Source organism: Dendropsophus ebraccatus, chromosome 2 (assembly GCF_027789765.1).
Source record: "Dendropsophus ebraccatus isolate aDenEbr1 chromosome 2, aDenEbr1.pat, whole genome shotgun sequence".
Taxonomy (NCBI): Eukaryota; Metazoa; Chordata; class Amphibia; order Anura; family Hylidae; genus Dendropsophus; species Dendropsophus ebraccatus.
Genome location: NC_091455.1, coordinates 27353295 through 27372520, shown reverse-complemented (window position 1 = coordinate 27372520; position 19226 = coordinate 27353295). Strand labels below are relative to the sequence as shown.

The following is a 19226-nucleotide window of genomic DNA, read 5'->3' as shown; positions in this document are numbered from 1 at the left end:
CACGACCCGACTACCAGAGCTGTGCGGGCTGTGGCTGCTGTAGAGGATGATATGTAAAATACACAATTATTGAATTAAAGATTAAAGCCTAGCATCAATAGCATCTGCTGCAGAACATCTTTGGAAACTGCCAAAAATCACGGAATTGCTGAAATAAGCTAAAGTATAAGATGAAGGGACAATATTTATGGTGCCTTCAATGTGTGGTGGGGACCCTTGTGATTAATAATGAATCCTGCATTACCACCAACTGCTGCAGAACATCTTTGTAAGTGGGCTTTATGTGGAATTATACAGCAGGACAGCAGGAGGAGACAGGATAGAGGGATGATATCCTCTAGTACAGAGATCATGTGGTAGATGATCATAGATCAGAACCCAGCATGAACAGCAGCTGCTGCAGAACATCTTTGTAAGCAGACCTGACAAACACCTGATAAAAGTGCAAAATGGGGCAATATATAGGGGGATCTTCTATGTGTAATGGGGTAGGGGGAATTACAACTATTAGCGCTCAGCATAAATAGCAGCTGCTGCATACACAGACACACCTCACTGGCACAGACACCCCCACACACACCCCCACTGACACACACTTCACAGACACATACACCCATTGATACAGACACTTTTTACTGACACAGACACACATACATACACATACATGCACACACACACACACACACACTCACCCACACACAGCAGTTTTAGGGGGAGATTTATCAAACATGGTGTAAAGTGAAACTGGCTCAGTTGCCCCTAGCAACCAATCAGATTCCACCTTACATTCCTCACAGACTCTTTGGAAAATGAAAGGTGGAATCTGATTGGTTGCTAGGGGCAACTGAGCCAGTTTCACTTTACACCATGTTTGATAAATCTCCCCCTTAGTTCTCCCCTCCTCTATTCTCCTCAGGCTGATAGGTCATGTAACCGGCAAGTCTCTTTCTTTCTCCTTCTCTGTGTGCTGCCCCAGCGGTGCCTGCCCAGCAGTGTGTCAGGAGCTGGGAAGAGGGGCGTCTGAGGTGCCAGGGGGTGGATGGGGTGCCAGCTGTAGTTCACACTATTTCCTGGTTAGCCAGTTTCAGGACAAAGGTCCTGAAAGGCTAACTAGGGAGATTTTAGGGCTGAGCAGACCAACGGGCCGCCTGATGTGACGGGCCCCATAGCAGCCGCTATGGCTGCTACGGCGGTAGTTCAGTCCTTAAGTGTAAGGCTATGTTTACACACAGTATTTTTGTCAGTCTTTTGGTCAGTATTTTTTCATTCAAAACCAGGAGTGGTCGATCTCACCACCCCCCCCCCCCACCACCACCACCACCACCACCGTAATGCGATCGCGGAGGGGAGATCCGTTATAATGAGCCGGCCGGGGCTCAGCGTCGGAATGACGCTGATCCCGGCTTGGCAATCTATTCAGATGGTCTGCAGCAGACCTTTATAATAGAGCACCGATCTGATGGATCGGTGCTATGTTATATACACAGCATTGATCTCAATAGGAGATCAGTGCTGTGTATATGGAAGTCCCCCAGGGGGCTTCATATTACTGTATGTAAAAAAATAATAAAGTGTTTTTATTAATAAATTACCCCCTCCCCTAATAAAAGTCCAAATCACCACCCTTTTCCCATGTTATAAATAAAAATAAATGAATAAATAAATAAATAAACATGCTTGGTATCGGCGAGTGCGTAACCGTCCCGAAATATTAAGTTATTTAATTCATGATCCCTCACGGTAAACGGCGTAAGCGCAAAAAAATTTCCAAAGTGCAAAATTGCGCATTTTTGGTGGCATGAAATTCAGAAAAATTGTAATAAAAAGCGATCAAAAAGTCGCATATGCGCTATCAAGGTACCGATAGAAAGAACACATCATGGTGCAAAAAATGACACCTCACACAGCCCCATAGACCAAAGGATAAAAGTGCTATAAGCCTGGGAATAGAGCGATTTTAAGGAATGTTTATTTTCTGTAAAAAGGTTTTAATTTTTTACGAGCTATCAATTAATATAAAAGTTATACATGTTACATATCGTTTTAATCGTAACAAGTTGAGGAACATATATAACATGTCCGTTTTTCCATAGGACAAACAGCGTAAGAACAAAGCCCTCCCAAAGAAAAAGAATTCCGTTTTTTTTTTCAATTTCACTGCGCATATAATTTTTTTCTGGTTTCGCAGCATATTTTATGCAAAAAATCAGCCTGTCATTGCAAAGTACAATTAGTGACGAAAAAATAAGGGTTCATGTGGGCCTGTAGGTGTAAAAATGCAAGTGCTATGGCCTTTTATACACAAGGAGCAAAAAACAAAAACGATGCCTTGCTCTCCTGAAGATTGCAAAACTGCCTTTAAAGGGGTTGTCCGGCGATAAAAAATTATTCACAGAATAACACACATTACAAAGTTATACAACTTTGTAATGTATGTTATGTCTGTGAATGGCCCCCTTCCCCGTGTCCCACCACCCCCACCCGTGTACCCGGAAGTGTGGTGCGCTATACATTACCTGTCACGTGCCGACCACGGTCTCCGATCCTCAGCAGTGACGTCTTCTTCGGGAGGCCGGCGGATCTTCCCGAGTGCCACCCGCCCTCTGCAGCGTCATCCGAAGCTCAGCCGCGATTGGCTGAGCATAACTTTGCTCAGCCAATCGCGGCTGAGCGGCTGATGACGCGGCCACGTCATCAGCTGCTCAGCCGCGATTGGCTGAGCACAGTTATGCTCAGCCAATCGCGGCTGAGCTTCGGATGGCGCTGCAGAGGGCGGCCAGCACTCGGGAAGATCTGCCGGCCTCCCGAAGAAGACGTCACTGCTGAGGATCGGAGACCGTGGACGACACGAGATGCGGTGAGTATAATGCACCACACTTCCGGGTCTAGCGTGGGTGGGGGGAAACACGGGGAAGGGGGCCATTCACAGACATAACATACATTACAAAGTTGTATAACTTTGTAATGTGTGTTATTCTGTGAATAATTTTTTATCGCCGGACAACCCCTTTAAGTGGTCAACCAAAGCTCTTCATTGTATCCTCTCTTGGCTATATATGCCTATATTGTAACCTTATTTTGTTTAAAAAAAAAAAAAAAAAGTAAAAAGATTGAAACAGAAAATGGGCCTTGGTCTTATACAGTAACTACCACCTAATATTGCAATTTAAATCATCATAGAATACTAATTAATACTAGGGTTCCTATGTTTTCACAAATTGGTGCTCTAAGCAAATGTTTACTATGAATAGGGGATACGTGTTAATGGTGGCACACCCCCTTTAACCTCTGTACGTTAACAGAACTAAGACTATGATAGATCCATTTTCCATTCAGTTTCTAACAAATTCAGGTCTTCTTCAGAATCTTATTGACTTATTATGGATCTTATTGACTTATTCACCTGCTGGCCACATCATGCTTGGCATCAAAAGCTCTAGCATGAAAGAATGAGAAATAACTTTTAATTTTATCGTATTTTCCTCTATTTCCATATAACAGGTGCAGATTGCTTATAGCTACTACTCATATTCTTACTACTATTATTCATCTCAGAAGTCAAAGACTTTTTACCTCCAGGCGGGAAAGCCGTAAGTGACATTATATGAGTATATTGGATAAGACAAACAAATATATATATATATATATATATATATATATATTTTTTTTTTTTTTTCTTCTATTGATTCTTCCAAGTATTTTATGTTTAAATTTTAATTTAAGGGAAGACTTTAATCTGCTTTTATGCTCCTATAGTGTACAGTACATGTTTCTGAGGGACAAGGTAATTTTTTTTTGCTAAATCTTGACTGAATCTGTTTGATGAATCACCTAACACTTGATGTTACTTATTCACACAAGCACACCTTGCTCTTTAGCAAAACTTTTTTTCCCATCTTAAACAGTAAGGGTTCTGTATCTGCCTTTCACATCACAGCCATTTGACTTCTATTCTCCTGAAAGGTGGTTTCCGAGAGGTGGTACATTAATGGCAGAGTAATGTACTTTACCCATATGCTTTAGGCTATGTTCACACAATGTATTTTTAGCTAAAATAATGGGCGTTGTTTTAAATTTTCATCATCTGGCTCCCTACAAAAATTTTTACCATCTCAGACATTCAGGGTACTATATCTACAATGGCAGCTGCACATGTTTTGGCGTGTGACAGTCAGTAGGCAGGTGCAAGGGATCATCCATAATCTCTTGCAGCCGTCCAATCAGCTGAAATGCTCAATTGGCGGTGACCGTGAACCCCCTCCCCCCCCCCCCCGGCGCCTTTCTTCGAACACTGGATAGGTTAATTGAATCCTGGAAACGGGCAGTCAGCATGTGTTGAGAAGAGAGAAGGTTCACAGCAGCTAAGGGCAGCATATTCAGAGTCAGTGAATATGAAAGAAAAGGGGAAGAGGAGAAAAGTAGAGAGGTAGAGGGGAGGGGAGGGGAGGAAGTCTAGAGGCAGTGGAGTAGTGGAGAGGCAGAGAAGAGGCAGTGGAGTAGTGGAGAGGCAGAGAAGAGGTAGTGGAGTGGTGGAGTAGTGGGGAGGTAAAGGAGGCATGGTGGAGAGGTGCTAGAGAGGTAGAGGTTGTTGTGGTAGAGAGAGAGGAAGGTAGAGGAGAAGTAGTGGAGAGGTAGATTTCTTTTTAGAGAGAGAGAAGGAGACAGAGTGAGTTGTTATACTGAAGGAGATATATCCTCTATATCCTATATATACTCTATATCTATATAATGTATCTTATATACCATTTATGACTGAAGTTAACACAGCGAAATCCCCCTCCCCCCCATCCGTGGCCTGTCACATCCATTATGTGGCACCAGTAGTGGCACTTTACACCGTATTAAAAATCTTCTGTGTTGAATTTTCCACAGCAACTATGTGCATGCGTCCTAAGAAGACACTTTTCATTTTATGGCCGGTGGAAGCGGCCGAGGTACCACACAAGGTGGTAGAAGTGATGGAGCATAGGCTTGTGGGAGAGGTGATCCCAATAGGCTTGGACAAAATGTGCAGCCCCCAGTAAAACCCTGAAAGATTAGGTGAAAACCAGTCAGACTGGTATTGTGGATTGGATCCTTCAAAGTTCAAGCTCCACGGTAACTGTTAGCCAGTCCCGGAGCCATCAATCAGCAGAAGGGTTGTAGTGCTACCACCATTCCAGGCCGATAACTGTTCTTGGGGATTTTAGGATATCACAAAGGTAGTTAAAGGTCGCACAATGGTTACCGATAGGGTACTTGTTGTGTGAGGTTTCAAACGTCTGTTGTGGTCTGTATAAGTTATACACCGCAGCCCTGCAGCGACATGTGAATGCAACATTAGGCCGGGTTCACACCACGTAAGACTCCGGCTGTGTTCTGTGACCCGGCCGTGTCGGAGATTGGCTGGTGTCAGTGAAGATCATCCCAGCCGGGGTTAGATGAATGAAATTTATGTTGAATTGGGATGCGGGCGCATCGTGTTTGCCCGCATTCTAATTCACCATAGCACACAATGGAAAGTGCGGCCGACATGTCAGTTTTCCGTGCAGCCGCTTGCAATCCCGGCTTGAGCTTATACTATGTGTATATTATATGATTCCATTCATTTTCATTGCAAAGTATCTTTTGAAATAATCACGGTGATTAATTTAAAAAATGTGTTTTGTGAACATAGCCTTAGGGTGAACGTTTTGGGTGGGAGTGACCGTCCCACCCTTGGTTTGGTCACTCCCATACCCCATCAGGGGTTTACCCCTTCCCAGTTCTAGCAAGTTGGAGCCAGCCTAAACACTCCAAGAAATGCATGTGTTGGTTGCATCTTGCACTTTGTTGGTACTTTGTATGCATGTCTTTACATGGCTTTATAATAGAGATAAGCAAATCTGATTAATTCAGATTCACAGTGAATCAGACATTAAATTAGCTTCATAGCGATTTGCAAATTTGCTAAACATGGCGGCCACAATGCCGGCCACACACGTTAGCTTACAGAACTGTCTTTTGGTGGGAGCAAGGGATTATCCATAATCCGTAATCCATTGCGCCCGTCCAATCAGCTGCAATCCCCACTGTGATGTCAGCATGTCAGCAACCCCCTTACCCCCCCCCCCCCCACACACACACACAATTAACCCTCTATATGAGGTGATTGGCCTCTTGAAGGCGGCCAGTCGGCTGTGTATAGTGGAGAGCAGGTTGCAGCAGGCAGTTAGAGCAGGGAGAGAAATACAGAGAGATAGGGACAGAGAGGAGAGGAGGGAGGATTGTGGGTGTTTTTCTGTGGGAGCAGTGAAGCCATTGTCCAGTATACTAAGTAATTGGGTGACTGTTGTTCATTATACCAAGTCACTGGGTGCTGGATGTGTATTATAGGAAGTCACAGTCACAGTGTCCATCTTAATACCTCATGGGTACTCATTTACCAATGTCCACTGCTATCCTGGGAGAAAATTTATGTAACGCTGCTGATGCACCAACGTGCACTACTGTCCAAATGTCTGTCTAAATGATTGACAAACTGATTGACATTTTTTTTTTTTAAATCACATTTTCAAATTTTGACACTGTCACAGCAATAGCTGTTGAAAAAAATCGCTACTCTGTAATAGTCCCACTATTGTAGCTACTCTAGTTTGCCTTCAGGAAACAAATTTCCGAATGATTCGCTTATCTCTACTTTTTAACACATTATTTATGCCATATATTTAGTTCCAGTACAGTGACAAATTCTTCTACAACTTTTAGTTGTAGTAAAATTTGCCACTCTTTTATTTAATACAATCAGCGTAAAGCCTTTCTGAATCTGGACCTTTCCATATTCCTTTCTCCATCACATGGCCGTGCTTTTGCAAGTGGGGTGTTCCTGTCTATTTTAGTGATTACCACTGATCCACTGATCCACCAATGTCCACTGCTGTCCTGGTGGTATTTTACACCACCAATCCACCAATGTCACTGGCTGAAGACTGACATTTTTTAACCATTTTTGGCACGGTCACAGCAACAGCTGTTGTATGCAACTATACTCTGTAATAGTCCCACTATCGTAGCTACAATGGTTTAGCTGCTTTATTGCAATTTGTTATGATTCAAGAAGTTCACAAATATTCACTCAAAATTTGTGAATGTTTTATTTTATTTTTTTATTTATATTTTTTATTTTACACTGCAAATTTAATTTAACTTCTTAATATCCACACCCAAATGGGTGTTAAATAGGAACTCCATCCAATTTTTCTATGGAGATTTTTCTCCAGAGGTTTTCTATGGGGATTGGCACCTGCCCTGGACAGTTCCTGACATGGACAGAGGTGGCAGCAGAGAGCACTGTGACTGGGAAGAATATACCACTTCCTGCAATACATATAGCAGCTGATAACTTCCTGTTACCAAAAAGATCTTTAATTCCCAGCGACAGTGTAACAGAGGCATGTCTGTGACACTGTTTGAGCCTGCCCTGCTTTCATTGCATGGTTCCATAGCCAATAATAAGATGTCTGTCAAACACTCTCTGAGGAGGCAGTGGTGGCATTAATGGCGGTCTAAAGCTCCAATTACACCCGCCGATTCAGAGGAGCAAGCGACTGTTGACCTGTCAGGTCAGCGCTCTCTTGCTGCTCGTTCCCCGCTCGCTGACAGCGCTGTTACACAAGCCGACAGTGAGCAGGTAAGTGCAAGGGGGGGGGGGGACGGGCAGCCCATAGGAGATAGAGATCTGCTGCCGCTGCTTCTATTACATGGCTATTGTTGTCTTTTGTCTTTCAACATGTTGAAAGGCGTTAAAAGACAATGATCAGCCGATAATCGATTTGTGTAATAGGGCCTTAAGAGCAGAGGGGGAGCAAACAGTGTCACTGACAGTTCTCTTTTTTTAAAGATCTATTTTTCAACCATACCAAATCAGAGAGTAAAGAAAAAGTACCCAAGCAATGCTTGTTAAATAGGTAACTTGAAACTGGCAACCTTGTACCAGTTTTCACTAAGACAGCTATGCATACCCGTGCTCTTAGTTTCCCTTTAAAAAAAATCTTTGGCGGTGAAATGAAAAAAATAAATAAATAATTTGTTACTGTTTTTGGATTTAATGTCTATGGTATCATTCAATGTAATAGCAAATTTCTATAGCTTTTGCATTGCCATATTCTAAGACCAATAACTAAGACCAACTTTTTTCTTTCTGTCCAAAGATCATTTTTTACACTTGCAGATTGCAGAGCAAATTGTAAATTTTATTAGTCCATTTTATATTTGTAGATTTCATTGTATTTAAGAGTTTTTAATCTCCTTTTATTACATTTATTGTGAGACTAAGTGAACAAAACCAGCAATTTTTGCATTGTGTGTTTTGTATTGTAAGTTATCTGTCATTGCAGACATGGAGACCTTCAGAACGCCTCCAGCAGCCAAGGCAACTGATCAGCACCCGATTGAACCATGCCGGTTCAGATTAAACAAGGAGTCACCAATGGCACACTATACTACTGTATAGATGACGCAGTCACTACTGTTAGATCTTAAATATTGATCATTAAAAGTGGGAATTATATGCAGATAGCAGCCGGCACTCAGTTTATTTGGAGCGAGCTCCGATCTTTAGCCCATGCTACATCTCCCCACTCAAACCATGATGTAACTAAACCTCATGGGTCAGGAAAGAATTAAAGTCTTAGTTTCAATAGGAAAAGTCATCAGGTGACAGAGGTGGTCTCATAGAAGCAAAGATGAAGGGACACAGAGCTCAAACACCTCTGTCCTTGATTCTAGTGGTCAGTGGAAGTCTCTGCAGCTGGATTCCCATAGATCACTAATTCTGACATGCTATATGACACATCAAAAGTTGCCTGAAAATTTAGGTACACTTAAAGGACCAGTTTTATTTCAGGGAAATGCCTTTTCTATCTCTTTCCAGGTGTTACTTTGAAGCATATTTTCAACATACATATTATTGGTCACCATCACTTGATGTTGGTTTATCCAGTCGGAGGAGTTCATTTACAGAACAGCAGATACCCTATGCAGTAAATGAAATACAGAATATACGATCACAGAGTGCGAACAACCTAGAGACACAGGTATGTAGTATATAGTATTCTGTATTTCCGAAGTTTTCTCCTCTTGTATTTGGTATCATATACTGTACATTAGTATACAGTCTTACTGAACTCTTGTTGGTTCATCATTATCATTATTTTCTTCCCCTAAGGTTATAACTCTACAGAACTGGGACACAACCCAACAAGCAGTAGCTGAGGTTCAGCAAATTACTATTACCACAGACTGTATTCCTCCATGTCCCTACATGTATTACTGGCTGATCTATGGCAAAGAAGCAACAGGTAGCTTTGTCTCTCTATCTATCTATCGAAGGTAAATCACTGCGGCACTCCAGATTCAATCAAAATCGTGATTTATTGATCCCACAAATGCGACATTTCGCTCTGTCACTCAAGAGTTTTTTCAAGCAGGCCCCTGCTTGAAAAAGCTCTGAGTGACAGAGGGAAATGTTGCATTTGTGGGATCAATAAATCACGATTTTGATTGAATCCGGAGTGCCGCAGTGATTTACCTTTAGTATACAGCTGTACACAGGTGGTTCTCCCACCTATCAACATTGGACATTCAGAGTGCCTGTCTTATACCTGACTTATCTATCTATCTATCTATCTATCTATCTATCTATCTATCTATCTATCTATCTATCTATCTATCTATCTATCCATCTATCTATCTATGTTCTCAGACCTAAAAATTATGTATTTTTCCATTGGTAGATCCACTGTCTGCTGATGCGAAGGCTGAACAAGTTCAAGCAGCATTAAATAAATTATTGTCTATACAGCCAGATACAGTCACTGTGGTTCAACAGGAATCTTCAGATCTAGGAAACAGCTATAATGTCACATTCAATTCACAAAGAGGTGAGTAAAGACAGGTGACTCTCACATGAACAAAACAGGCACAATGCTGCATATGCTTATTCACAATAATCCTATAAATAATACTTGACTGTTCGTTAGGTACCTCACGGACAATTTCCAGTATTTCCGCTTTAACTGTGAACTCTTTTCAATAGTGCACATGATAGCATGTTACACAAAGACTTTGGTATGTTCATCTATGGATGTTGGGGAGGACATGAGTTAAAATATTGCTGAGTTCCTTCCCACTAACCTTAACCACTTACTAAACCCGCTTTTACCTTCTACTTCTCACCAACCTCCCATTCCCCCACAAACTCTGAGGACACTCCGGTAGTGTTGGAAAAATTGGCCATAACAGCCTCTTTAATAACCCCTTAACGACCGCGGGCGTATATTTACTCCCTGCAGTCGGTAAGGGTGTTCAGAGCGGGACCACGCGGCGACCCTGCCCTGAACCGCTGCAATCCCAGGTGCCTGGGAATAGAGCGATTTTAAGGAACATATATTTGTTAACAATGGTTTGAATTTTTTACAGGCCATCAGATACAATAAAAGTTATACATGTTATATATCGTTTTAATCGTAACGACTTGACGGACATATATTACATGTCAGTTTTACCCCAGGGCGAATGGCGTAAAAACAAATACCCCCAAAATAAACAAAATGCCGTTTTTTTTTTTTCAATTTCACCACACATTGAATTTTTTCCTGCTTTTGCAGTGTACTTTATGTCATTGCAAAGTACAATTAGTGGCGCAAAAAATAAGGGCTCATGTGGGTTTCTAGGTTAAAAATTGCAAGTGCTATGGCCTTTTAAGCACAAGGAGGAAAAAACGAAAACGGAAAAAAATAAATTGGCCCGGTCCTTTAGGGGTTAAAGTGCTTCAAATTAAGTAACAATAATAATATTAATAATAATAATAATAATAATATTAGGTCTAGGGAGGTCCGGCAGAGCACCATCCAACAGCATCAGTAATTAACTAACTATCCACTAGCCACACCGCATCAACTCATTGTCATCTGGCGCTGCACCCCATACTTCCACAAATACCAATAAAGAAGTGGGGGAGTACCAACCCTCTTGCAGGTCCCCCTTAGAATAACTCCACATTAAAGTGCCCTGCAAGACCTCTCTAGTGCAGGCTGTCATGACAAAGGAAATAAAAAGCCCACACCCGGACACCAATTAACTTGTAATAAGGGCGGGAGCGAGGGCTGAATCTGGTCCGTCAGGAACTGAAGCTCCACCTCTTCTCCACTTTTTCTTCTTATAGGCCACGTCCGTTGGTAAGTGACTTACCTAGCAATTCCCGCACTTTTCCCTGTCACCTCCTCTATCCCTCCCACTAAACTTGACCCTAACTGCCACACACGTGTACCTTACTTAACCCTCTAGGCCTCCAATTCCAACTAACCTAGTCATGCTGGGTCTCCGCTAGGTCTGTGTCCTGGCTCCGTGCCCTTCATTACACACTATCTTATGAAATTCTCTTGATCCTATTTGAGATGTTTCTATTCCTTGACTGGAGTCATCTGTGGTAAATTTAGCTGATAGAAAATTCAGAGCAGAAACCAAGTCATGAGGTGGAGATAACAGCCTATAGAGATCGGAGGTAGGATTGTGTAGAGCCTAGTGGGCTCCATAAACCTTAATCAGCAGTATTATACTGTGAGAGTAGTTTTAGCAGCTGAGACAGGGAGACTGGTCAGGGTTGTACGAAAGCTGAATGGAGCAAAATACAGAGATAGGCCAGGTTTACATTATGTAAAAACAATTACTGCATTTAATGACAACGGCCATTATTCGTGTAATAGCAGCCATTTTTTGCACAACTATTGCCGTTGTTATGAAATACGGCCATTGTTTTTACATAGTGTGAACCTGGCCATATTCTGTAAACTTGATCCAGAGTGCTCTGGACCTCAGATTGGGTTAACAGTTCACCTGTCAACAAGCCTGGGAAAAGTCCTGCAAGCCCCCCTCACCACATACTGAACCTTCCGTCCAGTCCCTGTATTCTATTGTATTGGTGTCCTTAAGACCCACAGGAGTAGAATCCAGAACAGCATGGGATCCAGGACAGGTCACTATTACTAGGGGGACAATTCCTTTAGGGTCAGTGTTTTCCAATATTTGGCTATCCAGGCAGTGTAAAACTACAACTGCAACCATGTCCTGCTGTCATGGCATGATAGAAGTTGTAGTTTTGAAACATCTAAAAACCCTAGATTGGGAAAAAATGATGTAGGGTTAGAGGGCACAGCAGCTTAATTCATTAGGGCCCTTGTGGCAAATATCATTAGGTGTATTTTGGTACAATGCATTAGGGGCAGGTTGGCACAGGTACATTAGGGCAGGGTAATAAAGTAAATTAGGGCATGGTGGCACAATTCATCAATGTACAGTGGCATAAATCATTAGGGGCATGGTGGTGCAGTTCATTTTGGCATTCTGACACAGATCATTAGAGTCTAGGGCATGGGTCTCCAAACTGCGGCCCTCCAGCTGTTGCGAAACCACAACTCCCATCATGCCTGGACAGCTAAAGCTTTGGATTTGGCTGTTGAGGCATGATGGGTAATGTAGTTTTGCAACAGCTGGAGGGCCGCAGTTTTGGAGACCCATGGTCTAGGGCAGTGCTTCTCAAACTGGGAGGCTGGCCTAGCCAGTGAGGCGCCCCCCAGTTGTTGGTGAGGCCCAGCTTCGGAGACAGTTTTCACAAAAGCAACTATGCTCTGCAAAGTCCTTTTGCTGTTTGCAAAAATCTCCACTTTAGTAACATTATTAATATATTTGATATTTGCTTTATTAGTATATAACTTTTGGATGGGTAAAAGGTAGCCCTAGCATTATTTTCAGCTTTTAAATGGACTTTCACCACAAATAGTGAGGCCCAGGCACCCTCTTAGTCAGTCTGGTGAGGCCCAGGCATTGCCTTGTTCTGTTGGGTGAGGCTCCAGTAGAAAAGTTTGAGAAGCACTGGTCTAGGGGATACTTATTCTCCTTAAGGAGAGTCCATCATAAAGGCATGTGGAGACTCACAGGCCATTCCTGCTCGACTGGGAATTCTAGGAAGAATGGATATGCAAAATCGCTCTCACACAAGTGTTCCTTAAAGTCAGCATTTCACTCTATCTAGGAGTCTAAGAACATTGACTGTGTATCTGTACAAAGCAGGAATAGCCTTTAAGTCTCCACATGTCTTTATGATGGAATATCCTTAAGGAGAATTAGCATCCCTTGGCCCCACGTTGATAGACCTCTCACTAGCCAGCCAACACCCTGCTCTGCATTGAAGAGGGGCAACAACTTCAAAATCCTTAGAAGCATGATGACCTAAGATGAGAATTTATAAGAAGCATGATGGCACAGATCAATAGGGCAGGGTGGTGCAATTCATTATGGGCAGTGGCAAAGGTTATAAGGGCATGTTGGCACAATTCACTAGAGGCCAGTGGTACAGTAGCATTATTAAATTACTTAAGTAGGCACAGTGGCTTTTTACTTATGCAAAAATTACCTGTTTGATCTCCACTGGTTCCAGGGCTGCCTCTGCGGTGTTCCACCGATTTTTGGTCTTCTGCCATCTAGTGCTAAAGCCATAATCTGGTCCCCATTGATCACACCGCGGTCGTGCACAATCAAAGGGTCAGGGCCCTATTACACAGGATGATCATTGTATGGAAAATCGTCTTATCGTTAGAATTTAAACCATAATAGTCCTGTGTTATTGCAGGCAACGATCGAAAAATCTTTAGTGTGTCGTTGATTTAGATCTGAGGGTCCTATTAGACAAAGTGATTCTCAATGATAAACGATTCACAATAAACTATCGCAAATGACACAGAATGATAATCAATAATTACGATCTTTACCAGGAACGATTTGGAATTACACTAAACAATTAGTGAACAAATGCGGAATTACAGCGAATGATTAATGATGATTTTAGGGTCAGATCTAAATCAACGATAAACGACACACAAACAATTTTCCGATCATTGCCTGCTATTACACAGAACGATTGTTGTTTAAATTCAAACGATATAACGATTTTCCGCACAATAATTGTTCCACGTGATAGAGCCCTGACCCCCAAATCATTGTTAATCGTTCGCTGTAAATCCACATTCATTCACTGTAATTAAGCATTTGTTCTCTAATCGTTCAGTGTAATCCACATTGTTCCTTCTTTTGCTGGGATCAGATGGAGTAAATGATCGTAGTAACCATCGTTGTAACGATCGTAACTAACAACATCGTTCTGTATAATTAATTTGGTGACCGATTTCAGGTTAACGATAAACAATCTCCTATGCAATCGTTTATCATTAATCTATAAATAATTCGATTAGTCCAAATAAAAATTTCAGGTACTAGGAAACCCCTGTGAGTTTTTCGATGCTATCTGTGTTGCTTTGTTCCCCAATGGTATGGACAAGAAATCCAAGCTTTCTCTAAGTTTCATATGTCTGGGGCTCTATTTATGACTTAATATATAATAATTTTTTATATATATATATATATATATATATATATATATATATATATAATTTTAGGTGATTTCCAACTACTTTCCTATGAAATTTTGGAGGGAAGCAACATCACCGTGGAAATTGAAGAAATAACTAAAGGTGTTTCTGACATGGAGACCTTCACTTTAGTGTGGAACGATGTGTACTCCTCACCCTTGCCAACAACTGCATCTTCTGTAGAGGTTAGATCTTATTCATTTGTATATGGTGCCAGATATACCATGAAGATATATATTTTAATTTCATTTAATGATTTACTGTTTGGAATTAAAGAGGTTGTCTTGGAAAAATTAACTTGTGGATAAGGGAAAAGTAAGAGATCGCAGGGGGGGGGGGGGGGCACCTCTGTAGTTCTTTGAGTTCCACAGAGTAATAGAATATATTCTAGGTTTGGTCCATTAAAGTTAATAGGTACCCTGCAGGTACGTCTGCTGGTATGCCAATAGCACAAACAAACAAGACGTTTCTTAAATAAAAATTCATAAGATAAAAAAAAAACACACTTAAAATTTTAATAACAAACCTGTAATTGTTAGGAAGGTACATTCTGGGTGAATGACAACAATATAAACATATTATGTTACAGGTTTTCCTTGTGTTACTTAACTATGAATATGTATTTCTTCTAGGTGAGAAATGCCGTGTTACAAATGCTAGACGTACAGTGTCAGGATGCAGTAGTTAAACAGAAGGAAAGTGAATCGGTCAAGTATTTCAGGAACTATGAAACAGATTTCACTTCGGTATGAAGAGAAACATTTTTTTTTTTTTCAAAAGTATGAAACATATGTGCAGTCATGGCCAAAAGTTTTGAGAATGATACAAATATAAATTTTTACAAAGTCTACTGCTTCAGTTTTTAAAATGGCATATTTGCATATACTCCAGAATGTTATAAAGAGTGATCAGCTTAACAGCAATTACTTGCAAAGTCAATATTTGCCTAGAAAATGAACTTTATCCCCCAAAACACATTTCAACATCATTGCAGCCCCGCCTTAAAAGGACCAGCTAACATCGTTTCAGTGATTGCTCCATTAACACAGGTGTGGGTGTTGATGAGGACAGGGCTGGAGATCAATCTGTCATGATTAAGTAAGAATGACACCACTGGACACTTTAAAAGGAGGCTGGTGCTTGGCATCATTGTTTCTCTTCTGTTAACCATGGTTATCTCTAAAGAAACATGTGCAGTCATCGTTACACTGCACAAAAATGGCCTAACTGGGAAGAGTATCGCAGCTAGAAAGATTGCACCTCAGTCAACAATCTATCGCATCATCAAGAACTTCAAGGAGAGAGGTTCCATTGTTGCCAAAAAGGCTCCAGGGCGCCCAAGAAAGACCAGCAAGCTCCAGGACCATCTCTTAAAAGTGTTTCAGCTGCGGGATCGGGCTACCAGCAGTGCAGAGCTTGCTCAGGAATGGCAGCAGGCAGGTGTGAGTGCATCTGCATCCGAAAAAAAAAACAGCATGGACAGACTGATATTCTGCAAAAGGTACAGTATGTGGACTGCTGAGGACTGGGGTAAAGTCATTTTCTCTTATGAATTCCCTTTCCGATTGTTTGGGACATCTGGAGAACAGCTTATTCGGAGAAGACAAGGTGAGCGCTACAACCTGTCTTGTCTAATGCCAACTGTAAAGCATCCTGAAACCATTCATGTGTGGGGTTGCTTCTCTCGGAGCTCTCACAGACTTGCCTAAAAACACAGCCATGAATAAAGAATGGTACCATATTGTCCTCCAAGAGCAACTTCTCCCAACCGTCCAAGAGCAATTTGGCGATCAACAATGCATTATCCAGCATGATGGAGCACCTTGCCATAAAGCAAAGGGTATAACTAAATGGCTCAGGGAACATGGCCTTGAAACTCCCGAGATCTTAATCCCATTAAGAACTTGTGGTCAATCATCAAGATACGGGTGGACAAACAAAAACCAACACATTCTGACAGAATGCAAGCATTGATTGTGCAAGAATGGACTGGTAAAAGTCAGGATTTGGTCCAGAACTTGATTGAGAGCATGCCAGGGAGAATTGCAGACGTCCTAAAAAAGAAGGGTCAGCACTACAAATATTGACTTGCTGCATTAACTCATTCTGTCAATATAAGCTTTTGTTACTCATAATATGATTGCAATTATATTTCTGTATGTGATAAAAACATCTGACAAAGACACATAAAAACCAGAGGGCAGCAGATCACGTGAAAATATAATATTTGAGTCATTCTCAAAACTTTTGGCCATGACTGTAGCAGAGTTTAGTTCACTATGTCCCATATGGTTTAATGACTTTCCAATTTAATTTAATGAATTTATGTTCAAAAGAGCCCCATACAGGAAACCCCTCTATGAAATGTGTATTTCTTAACCCCTTCGCTCCAGCCATACATAAATATATACTTTCCTGCTGCAAACAGCCATCCATGAACACATTGTTAACAATGTTTTTCCTTATTTTCTTCTTTAATAAAAATAACTGTTTTGAGAAGGAGATAATAAGATGCCAAATATTACTTCATGTTAATGTACACTGCTAATTGCTGCCTTGTTATCCTAAGGGTTTGTGCAAAAAACTGCTTTTTGCAAATGTTCTATAAACATTGTTTCTTGATATTAATTTTTTTATAAAACTTTAAAGGTACATGGTAAATATGACATTATCTATCCTAAACTATGAAGACCACGCTAGTGCTGCCTCAGTTATAGTTGGGTGGGAGGACCCCAGCTTAGTGAGCAGCCTGGGTGCTATGGTAAAGTTAATTCACCCCTGATATCTACACCAATATTTTTCTATTTTCTCAACAGTCTTACTACAGGGGCACTGTGACCGATCAGATTGAAGCATTTTGTGGACGAAATTCCTTGAAAAATCCACAAATTCTCTATGATTATAATGAATGGAATCCAGGAACTCAATCTTCGTATGGGTATATCTCACTGTCTTCACACAGTCAGGTAGGATTGTGTATCTCTGCTTTATTTAGCATGTAATTTGGTCAGTACAGCATAATAATAATAATAATAATAATAATAATAATAATAATAATAATAATAATAATTATTATTATTATTTATTATTTATTTCCTTAAAGATTAATAATATTATTATTATTATTATTATTATTATTATTATTATTATTATTATTATTATTAAAGGAAATAGATCCTAATTAATTATTTCATTTTCCTTAAATATGAAACATAGGTCAGTGTTGGGTCCACTTCTTTTTAATATTTTTATTTATGACCTTGTAAAGAGGCTACAGAGTAGAATCTCCAATTTTGCAGGTGATACTAAACTGTGTAAAGGAATCGGCACAGAGGAGGATAATATTATATTACAGAGGGATTTGGAGAATCTGGGGGCTTGGGTGTAGAAATGGCAAATTAAGTTTAATGTGGATAAATATAAGGTTATGCACTTGGGCTGTAGAAATTACAGTTATGTGCTAAATAATAAAACACTGGGTAAAACTGCTTCCGAAAAGGACTTGGGAGTGGACAGTAAACTCAACTTTAGTGATCAGTGACAGGCAGCAGCTGCCAAGGCTGATAAAATAATGAGATACATCAAAAGATGAGAAGATAGTTTTGCCTCTTTATAAATCATTGGTCAGACCACACATGGAATACTGTGTACAGTTTTGGGCACCGGTGTATAAGAAGGACACAGCTAAACTGGAGCGGGTGCAGAGGAGGGCCACAAAGGTCATTAAGGGAATGGGTGGGTTACAGTACCAGGACAGGTTATCAAGCTTGGAGTTATTTACACTAGAAAAAAGACGTCTTAGGGGCGATCTGATCACAATGTACAAATATATGAATGGACAGTACAGAGATTTTTCCAGTGATCTTTTTACTCCTACGTCTGTAACCATGACAAGGTGGCATCCTCTACGTCTAGAGGAAAGAAGATTTCACCGTCAGCACCGTGAGACTGGAACTCTCTGCCACATGATGTTGTCATGGCTAATTCATTAAATAAGTTCAACGGAGGCCTGGATGCTTTTTCAGCTGTTTTATGCAAATGATGGCAGTCATTAGCATAAAATGGCTGCGTTTTGGCGACAAAATGTCAGCCGTCTAAAAATACGACCACAAAATGGCCAAAAAATACGTTTTGTGAACATAGTCTAAGGCAAACAACACTTTAACCTTATTAACATCCATTGTTTTGCAACAGTGGCCATTATACGCACTTATTTTTATATTGTGTAAACATAGCCTGAGGGTGTGTTCACACGTAGAGTATCTGCAGCAGATCATGTACGTTTGAACGCACCCGGGGGCTATGTTCACACTACGTATATGTCCGGCCGCCTATTTTTCGCGGCCGGACATATACGTTTAAAACCCTGGCCGGAATTTACGCAAGTTGCGGCCGGCTACGTACGGTCCGCGAACTTACGCCCGTAAGCTACGTACACTTCCCGAGCGGCGTACGTAGCGATCTGACTGCGGTCTTTTACTAGGAAAGCTTCGCCTAGCCCCGGACACCCCACAGAACCTTTTGGATGGGCACAAAAAGCTGCAAAAATGAAGAAATCACCACTACGTACGGGACCGCATGTTACGCTACGGGCGTAAGTTACAGCATTTCCGTCCCGAAACAATGGTCTGGTTCATTTTTTACGGCGCCACGTATGATCCGGGTGTAAGTTCGTACGTAGTGTGAACTGTGCGGCCGTAGATCGTATACTTTCCATTGTACGCAAAGTACGTAAATATCCGGCCGCTTATTCACAGAGCGCGCTACGGCCGGAAACTTACGTAG

At 41.2% G+C, this 19226-nt stretch overlaps 2 protein-coding genes across 2 annotated transcripts in view; both read left to right on the top strand.

The window, feature by feature from the left end:
• The window catches only part of LOC138784112 (fibrocystin-L-like), a 71877-nt gene extending 63480 nt beyond the window's left edge, over positions 1–8397 (top strand). The window contains exons 12-13 of the mRNA XM_069959628.1: positions 3502–3590; positions 8355–8397. Of these exons, the coding sequence (XP_069815729.1) occupies positions 3502–3590; positions 8355–8397 (132 nt within the window). The remainder of the gene's footprint in view (positions 1–3501; positions 3591–8354) is intronic.
• Positions 3499–19226, top strand: part of LOC138783038 (fibrocystin-L-like) — a 218263-nt gene continuing 202535 nt past the window's right edge. The window contains exons 1-7 of the mRNA XM_069957185.1: positions 3499–3590; positions 8891–9053; positions 9185–9317; positions 9753–9899; positions 14469–14626; positions 15074–15187; positions 17258–17407. Of these exons, the coding sequence (XP_069813286.1) occupies positions 9281–9317; positions 9753–9899; positions 14469–14626; positions 15074–15187; positions 17258–17407 (606 nt within the window). The 5' untranslated portion in view covers positions 3499–3590; positions 8891–9053; positions 9185–9280. The remainder of the gene's footprint in view (positions 3591–8890; positions 9054–9184; positions 9318–9752; positions 9900–14468; positions 14627–15073; positions 15188–17257; positions 17408–19226) is intronic.